Below are 9418 nucleotides of genomic sequence, written 5' to 3' on the forward strand. Positions count from 1 at the left end.
TTACATGGTCAATCAGTAACATGATGTATGGGGCATATGGAATCAAAATTCTATGATCGGTGAGAGTTTTTTCCATCTCCCTGAACATCATGTCTACAACGTCGAAAGGCTTCTCAGTCAAAATATGATATAGTATGACCCTAATGTCCTTGTGAGTCTTATCTCTACTTCCAGCCCTAGGGTAGATGGTTTTTCTCACCAGACGATCTGCTGCACTAAAAAGCCCATCCTTTTCAAAATTGTTGAGCATGACTTCTTGTGTGTGAGTTAACTTATCCTCAATCTTACTACTGTGTTGGGGATCACCAAGTAGTAATTTCTCACAAAATCCCTTAGTGACAGTAATCTTCTTATTTATGCCACTCATCCATGTCAGGGAGGTCCTACTTGGATTTATGTAGAATGTTGAGAAGAACTGTTTGACTGTTTCTTCATGCCAATCATTTCTTATACCCATCAGTTTACGAAGATTAATGTTCTTACATTTTTCTCAACATCAAGCATCTCTTTGGACTGCTTCATGCTTTCCCAATCGATCCATCTGTTGTCCGCAAAATCCTTCTGTTTATAAACATTATTGTACAATTTCTCTTGCTCGGTGGACCAAAAACGACCATCTCTTGCAGATCTGGCCTGCTCGTAGGGGTTTGCCTTTTTTGCTCTTTTATTGTCCTTCATTGCATTTGATCCCTCAGCTAGTTGGGTCAGCTCTTCTATAATCACGTCATTATCCTCTACTGTAGCTTCTATTGCCTGTGCTTCTATTGCCTGTGCAACTTCTGGTACGGCAAGTTGGTCTTTACAGAAAGGACAGGGCCTCTTCCTTGAATGAACATGACTGGGTGAGAATTCAACGTTGGCTTCATCTATTGCGGTCCCTACTGGGCTGTTAACTGCAAATTGGTCGCATTGTGGTAGAGATAGACTGGAAACTTGGTCCTGACCCATATCTGAATTTCTTTGCATATCCCCAGGCAAGGAACCAATGTTTTCTTCCTCTATTGTTGCATCTACTCGTCTGTCTGCTTCATTGATTGTGGCCTCTATCAGGATGTCACCTGTGCTCTGTGCATATATAGCAAACTTTCTGAAATGACTAATGGCTTCAGCAAGATGCATGTCTAAGTGAGCATGAAAGAGCAAATTGCGTTCCTTTGCATCTTGGACTACCTTAGACCATATTGAATTACTTCTCAGGAGAGTTGTTTCATGTCCAAGGATCCAAAGGTGTTTCCTGCGAGTTAAATAATTCATTTAAATAAAAAAATGAATAAAAATGTAGTGGAATATTGATTTGTCAAAGATTCAAAGGCATTTCTTGCCAACAAAAAAGGAACAAAAGCTAACATACCTTGCTCTTGTCAAGGCCACATTAGCTCTCCTATCAGAATCGAGAAAGCCTATGTTCCCACCATGATTGCATCGAACCATTGAAAGTATTATTATGTCCTTCTCATCACCTTGACATGAATCAACGGTTTGTACTTTAACAGAAAGAAACTCATGTTCCTTAAATCTATCAAGTCTTTCTTCCAAATCATTCACTTGGGCTGCATATAGAGATACTACACCAACACTGATTTTCTCCTCCTTATAGGTGCATGCTGCAGTAGAGTTGGACCAAATATATAAGGATCAGCCATAAACGAATCATATTTAATAAACCTCCAAAAAGTTAAGAGACTGTACTTTTAGCAAGTCTGTCAACGATCGTCTCTGCAACAACAGCTTCAGCCTCATTTACTAAACTCATACCAATTTGTTTTTCTGTACCTTCTCTAACATTAATGAATGAATAATGATCAAAATTATGACCGATAAAAATGTTGGGCACTCCACTAGCCTCAGTGCGATCTTTAATCATTCCACTATAAAATGTTTTATTTGGAAAGTTGCTGATGTGAGGGTGCATTCTATATTGCTCATCGAGTAACAGCTTGTGGTGGCCAATTTCACTCAATCTCTCAAATAGGCTTCGTCCATACTTAGCCTCTTCAGCAATCTAGAAATTTGGAAATTAGCAGAAAGGAGAAAAAATAGGAAATAATAACAGGTAACATAAGGAAAGATTCAAATGGTTTTATAGTGAAGACATACCGGGCTCTTAACCACTGGTTGTAGCTGCTTGTCATCCCCAATAAGCACCACATGTTTTATCCCACGAATTGCGAGAGGGATCAGCGACTCACATTCTTTTAGGTATGCTGCCTCATCAATAACCAAGGTGTCGTATTGCTGATTTTTTGTGAGCCTAGATGAACCACAAGGAGTGCAAAATACAAATTTTGCATTTTCCAAGAGTTTGTTCCTAGCATGTTTTTCCTTTGCTCGATGGTCCAATAAAATTTTTGATAGGTTATTATTAGTGTCCATATGCTTATTACTCCCAAACATAATGACGTCCGCAAGTAAATAGCTGGTTTCAGTGGACTCTTCAAGTAGACAAACAAAACGAGAAGCCAATTGTACGAGAGCTGTGTTGGTTGGAGCACATACAAGAGTTCTATGTGTCCTTAGAGACTTTAGAATCATAAGCAGAAACACTGAAGCTGTTTTAGTTTTACCTGTGCCAGGTGGCCCCCAAATTAGACGTACAGAATGCTTTGAACATTCAGAGGCTGAAAAGCAACTTTCCACTGCATCTCTCTGTGATTTATTCAATCCAAAATCCTTATCTGTGAATTTTCCATCAGCCTGCAGCATATTGTCCACATTCTCATTTCTAGCCAACATGGCATCGACTATATGTGGATTTTCTTTGAAACCTCCTGTAATGACTTCCCAACTATGTGCAAAAGTGATCAGATTAGTCAGGTGCATAACTTGGTAGGAAGTTTGGTCATTTGGACTGCCCCCATATGGTGACTGCGACAGCCAGACATGCATTGATGCTGGATAGTCCTCTACATGGTCGTTGACCAAGGTAACCACTAGGATAGTGCAAAAGGAGCCAGCCTTGATAATTTGGTCGCTTGAGTTCAATCCCCTCTTTGACAATAACATGATATCTCCTCTTTTTGGCATATCCTTTTTCATTACCTTTCCCAAAATGAGCTTGACTTCGTATTTATTTGGCCTGCTGCTGTTCTTGAGTTTCTCAACATCTAGGCCAACATTTAGGCCTATGGATATGGTATCCATGCCAGAGCAGATTTGATTCCAAATCTCTTCTATTGTTGGATAACGAAATGCCTTTGTATAGACCAGAAGGTTTTCAAATTCATTGGGAATCGTCTCCACCTGTAGTAACATGGAAACCATGAAATGGAGATGTTTCAGGTGCCAAATAAGGAATATTGCCTGTTGGGAGAGGCTCATACCTTAAAAGGGGCCCGTTGCTGCTTCAAAATGTCGTGAACTGACCATGATAGCACCTCTTCGAACAAAGTTTGGCCAGGTAGCATTTCGATGATTCTGGTGTTCACAAAATAAATTAGAATCCCGTCAATTAATAAACCAAAACACCTATAATCAAGGAGACCTATAAACCAACATACCTGATGGTTTCTCAATTGAATTTTACTGCCAAAGGTGAAAGGGGCATATATGGTTAAACAATTTAGGCCAAATTTACAAGATCACTACTAAAGTCCTAACAGGAAGGCTGATATGGAGAGGTTAGACCTGTGGAGACTAAATTTTGGAGTGATAATTCTACTGCCAAAGGTGTTAGGGGCATCTATGGTTAAACAATTTAGGCCAAATTTACAAGATCATTACTAAAGTCCTAACAGGAAGGCTGATGATCATTACAAGATCATTTACAAGAACCAGAGTGATTACATGAGCTTAAGGTATCAGGGAATAAAGGAATCACGTGTTACATGAGCTTAAGGTGGTAATGATCTACATATGGCATCTAGGTTTTGGAGAGGAATGGTTTTTCACAAAAATGGATTAATTGGATGATGGAAGCTACAAAGGGTGGCAGAGTGTGTATTGACATAAATGGAGAAAGGGGAGAATTTTTTTTAGCAGTGCTAAGGGACTCAGATAAGGGGAGAAAATAGGAAGGCTCACAGGGGAGAAATCGAAGGACGGCGGCCGCGAAACGGCGGCTAGGGCGTCGTGGAGCTTCAACCGGCGGCTAGGGCGGCGGCGCTGGGCGGTCGAGTTTGAACGCGCCCTAGAAGAAGAGGCCGGCGGCGGCCGCGAAACGGCGGCTAGGGCGTCGTGGAGCTTCAACCGGCGGCTAGGGCGGCGGCGCTGGGCGGTCGAATTTGAACGCGCTCTAGAAGAAGAGGCCGCCGGCGGCCGCGGCGTCGCTGGTTCCCCACTCGTCCGATCCCAAACTTCTTGTCTGAACTCTTGTCTGATCTCTTGTCTGATCTCCCTCAGTCCCAAATCGCTTATTCAAAAAAAAATTATTGTGATTTAGTTGAGCATATACTACCCTCCGTTTCAAAATAATTGACATTTTTTACTTTGCAATTTGTTGCATGGCAATTAGTGTCCAATCATGGTCTAACTAGGTTTAAAAGATTTGTCTCTTGAATTTCGTCTAAATTGTGTAATTAGTTTTATTTCTATATATATTTAATGTCCCATGCAAGCGTCTAAAGATTCGATGTGACAGGGAATCTTGAAAAATTTTGAGAAAAATTTTAGAATTAAACTGGGCCATTGTCGTTCCCAACTCACCCGTTTCAGTTGCAAGGTGGATACACGAGCGACCCCCGAGGGCATGATGGCGTCGCGCGTCGGGGGCTGCCTCGGGTGTTCCCCCTGATGGGGACGCAGTTTCCCCGGGGTACAGGCACCGATCCAAGAGGTGCTTGGACCCTAGGGTACACACACCGATCCAGCGGACGACTTGATCCGTTACATCGGGCGCCTCACCGTTGATCTGATTCATTCCTGGCTGCCCGACCGGTGGGGGTCGGGATATGAGCCTGACCATTCCTACGGACGGGGCATGCCAATTCTCCGAGCGCCAGGGCCACAAGGTTGCGCTTCCTGCCTGGCCGGCCGGCGCCCGCCAGGGTGTGAGTGCCCATTCTCTGCCTGACCATTCCTAGGAAACCCTAGATCCTAAACGCTAAATCCGGCTATTGACTTGTTGCAGTGCATGGCTTTGCGTGTGGTTGAGTGATTGCTTTAAGCTTACACTGGAAAAATCCCAACCATCATCTATGCGCTCTGCAAAACCAATCTAGTAGCTTCCCATTGGTGGCATTCCAAATGCTGGCATCGGACCAGGACCCATTGGAGGCATACCCATTCCACCCATCGGAGGCATGCCCATCCCATCTCACGATACATTTCTGGTCCTTTCTAGCTAAATCTAGCAAACATACATAACAATGCACAACATGGAATCAGGCACATACTACAAATTAATATTCGTGTGGAACTGTTCGAAAGGGACGATGTTGCCTGTCTGAATTTCTTGTGCAACGTCGGGAATATTCATGTATGCAAATGTAAATATTCGTTTATATGTGCAGGAATATTTAACACTTCATCAGGAAATATTTACATAACCAACGGTAAATATTCCGTTCTATGGTCAGGAATATTTACAGCTCCTCCGGAAATATTAACATAACCGGATGTAAATATTCTGTTTTCTGGTTAGGAATAACCTCGCCCTAAACCCAAATCCCTTCCATTTGCCTTCGCCAACAACATAGCTTTCAAAAACAAATAAGAAAAAATAAAATTTATTTTCATGATTATTTATTTACTTGGTTATGATATACTAATATGCAAATAATAGGCCAAATTTCATTTCTTTGGCCTTTTTTCTCCTTCTTTGCACCGTAGCGGCCCAGCCGGCCTGGCCAGGCTTTCGGCCCAGCCCAGCGCCCTCCTCTCTCTGCGCGGCGGGACCCGCCTGTCGGCGCAGCCAGCGCGCGCCGCGCCCAGCTCTCTGCCGCTGCCGCTGCCGCTGATCGGACAAGGGATCGGACAAGAGATCGGACAAGCGAAGTGGATAGCGGGCCGTATCACGCCGTGAACCGATGATGGGCCGGAACGCTCGAGCCAGGGAGATGGGAGGTGTAAACACTACTAGCATGCCATAATAATAATAGCAACATATAACTCTGTTGAGCCGGTGTAAACACTATGTATCTGGTCATTGAAATTGTGGGTTCAAGCACCAAGCTAGGTGGTGTTTGAAATTGTCCGTTCAAGCACCAATCGAGGCGGTGTTTCGACTTGTCCGTTCAAGCACCACTCTAGATGGTTTTTGAACTTGTCGATTAAAGCACCAGGCGAGCAATCTAGAACAACGAATATTCCATAAGAACAAGACATGGTTCTACAGATTACAGGCTATCACATCTCACAATACATTACAATGCCCTACTAATTACGGGTCCTTCCTAGCTAAATTATGATCAAGTGCTCCGTCAAGTGCTCTTGACCCGTGAATTGTTGTTAGATGTAACAAATCTGACGATGGAATCAGGGTCTTGTCACAGTCAAAAGCAGCTTTTATAGTCGGTGAGTTTGGCCTGAAGACACGAACATCCTATGATCATAAGCTATGCTACTTATATTTTAGAATTGCGATTACTTATACTAACTTTTTTTCCATGTAGTTTGACTAACAGCATATAGATACATGCCTAAACATTGGAAGTATATGAAATATGTTATTGATATCAGTGGTTCAATTACGACCGTTGGTCCTGCATTGCGAGAATGAATAACTTCAATTTGTACATAAGTTTGAAACAAAGTTTTAGTGATTTATGGCAGCGCAAATTTTAGCTACTTTCAATAAAAGTTATGGTGAGGCTAAAAATTATCTTCAAACCACAGAAAACATGCACCTTTCCTTTTCAAGGAAACACACAAATATCATTACAAATCATACACTGCATATAAATAAATATTTTGACATGGTATAAATGGTAGCTGGAAGTTTAGATTTTTCACTCGATGAGACTAACAGAAGGGAGCAACTGCATCCCCCATCAGCTGCTTACAATAGAGCGACATTCAAGCTGGAGCAAATCATAAATTAACCATCAACTATTGAATACTATATGAATAATTGACTTGGGCATAGGAATTTCTTTTGGGGGCAATTTGCATGTGAGGAGATCTGAGGGATCTAGGATAGGCTAAAGAACAAAGTGATTAAATGAATTTTTAGCAAAGTTGTAATAGCATGGCAACTAGCCAACCAGACACATGTTACAATTCGGTACATAATTAGTCAGACCAAAGTTGTAATAGCACGGCCTGTGGGTAGAGAGCGAGACGAGGCGAGGTCACCACTCGCGACGAGCCCCTCTTTCTCCTGGTCCTGGACCTGGACCTCGCCGGCGTCGACCGCCGAGGAGCCGGCCGCCGCGAGGAGGTAGGAGGCGGAGAGCGGCAAGGGGAAGCACGTCAGATCCAGGTCGGCGGAGTGCGGGAGAGCGGCGGAACCTGCCATGGATAGGGTGACCCAAGTTGGATTCTTCTAGGGGAAGATATCGATCTCACCTTGGATTCGATGGGGAGCCTCTGCTCCAGAGACTCGTGGTATTGACAGGTGGGTCATGGGCCCACTTAGCAGTGTATGCAGCAAATTTGTGCAATTCTTTGCAGGCGAGGAAAGGAGAATATGTTTCTCCCCCCAGTGAGAGCCGCCCAGCTCAGCTGTGACCTGTCCTCTCTCTAGGGGAAAAAAAAGAAGGCGCTTTATTTTTGGAAAAAGAAAGAAAAGGGAGGCTGCAAAGTGGGACTATTGTTCCATGACACGTCGGCTGGAGTTGGAGTTGTCGCGTTTGTATCAACTCCCTAAAAGATTCATAAATGCATTGTTATTACAACTGTGGGGAACCATATTAATTTCCGAAAGAGTTGTTGCCTCGATTTAGCACCAGACAATGCAGATTTTAAAAGGGAAAATTCTCTCCACATCCGGCACCCTACATTGAAGCGCATATAGTCATGTTTTAAGGGGTGGCAACGAGCACCCCAAACAATAACATCACAAGTTCTACCCTAAACCACAGCAATAACATCACAAGTTCTACCGTTTTTCATTTCACAAGTTCTACCCTAAACCACAGCAATAACATCACAAGTTCTACTGTTTTTCATTTCATGATGTCGACACAGTCCTACTGTTACTACAACTCAACATGCCTTCACTTATTAGTGTGGCCAGACAGAGATCATCAAATTATACAACTCAAGTTCAACGCCGCGCAACTTTTTCTTCCTCCTATGTAGTTTATCACATTTTCTCTTCAACTGTCCTATTTTAGACCTAAGTCTATCGCCTTCAAGATATTCTTTAGGAAGCGATGATTCAAAGATCTCTTGATAGTCTGCAGCACGTGGCAACCTATTTGTAGTGTCTCTAAAGTTACTGAGACTTTCCAAAACCACATTCACCCATCTTGATGACCATTTCATTCTTTTATCATCTGCCGTGGAGTTGAGCGGAGCCCCTGACCCTCCTGACATGGTGCTGAGCGGAGCCCCTGTCCCTCCTGATGTGGTGCTTAAGGGCTGCTGACTGGTTTGACTTTGAGATGATATCGTTAATATCTTGAACAGATTGGATTCACAATATGAACATCCCGCTGCAGCTCTTGTTATTGAATCAATGTCCCTTATCAAAACAATAGATTAAAAATGGATTAAAGAAAAATTAAAATTGATTATTAAATCAAGTATCAAGCATTGGCAATAGTACATAATTCTAGGATATGGAAAGTTCACCAGCACAAATACTTGGGTTCTAAAGTTTGAGATCAAAATTGAAATTCACAATTCAAAAATTAAAATAATTTTTGCTCCCAAATTAAATGACAGAGATATTTTGCCACAACTCTTTCTCAAGTTGTAGCAGAAGATAAAATAGAAGATAAAATAAAATAGACAAAAAGGTGCTGAATGACAAAAATATTGGAGGACTAAGAACCTTGCTGCGGCGTGATCAGTATAAATTTTCATCACATCGGATAACACATTTCCACAACTATCACAAGCCGCCTCCATCTTCGCAGTGGGAGAAGAAGGCAGTGAGACCAAAAAAATAGAAAAAGCGAAAAATAATCTTCTAAAATATTAGATATCAGCTTCTTGGTGTGGCGGTAGCTCCCTTCGGTGTGGTGGAAGCCCAAGGAGACGGTTTGGCGGGGGCCAAAACGAAGATGACGGTGATGCGGAACGTGCCCAGTGTTGTGAAGCAGTGAAGGCACTCGCGGCAGAAAAAAATCAAGGCCGCGGTCTGGGGCGGAGGGGGCTGCATCATATAGATCTCATCTAAGTCCATTCTAATTACTTGCAGAACATTAAAACATTATTAACATCTTAATAAAATTAATTCATTCACCACCTTGCTGAAGCACTCACTAATTTTTCTAGAAAAGGCAAAATAAAATCAAGGAACGATGACAACGATGCCAGAACATACATGATAGCATAGTAGCATAATTCAGTCACCCTAGCTTAAGTGATTAAC

The 9418-nt window shown here is 42.5% G+C and overlaps 1 protein-coding gene across 1 annotated transcript; it reads right to left on the reverse strand.

Moving 5' to 3' along the window:
* Positions 1-456: 456 nt before the first annotated feature.
* LOC120682931 (regulator of nonsense transcripts 1-like) lies at positions 457-1963 on the reverse strand. The gene is made up of 3 exons (XM_039964942.1): positions 1690-1963; positions 1352-1604; positions 457-1234 (listed from the first exon to the last, which is right to left on the reverse strand). The coding sequence occupies exons 1-3, from the start codon at positions 1910-1912 to the stop codon at positions 457-459; spliced, it is 1254 nt and encodes a 417-aa protein (XP_039820876.1). The 5' UTR covers positions 1913-1963.
* Between the last annotated feature and the right edge of the window lie 7455 nt (positions 1964-9418).

This window comes from Panicum virgatum, chromosome 7N (genome assembly GCF_016808335.1).
Source record: "Panicum virgatum strain AP13 chromosome 7N, P.virgatum_v5, whole genome shotgun sequence".
In the NCBI taxonomy this organism is placed as follows: Eukaryota; Viridiplantae; Streptophyta; class Magnoliopsida; order Poales; family Poaceae; genus Panicum; species Panicum virgatum.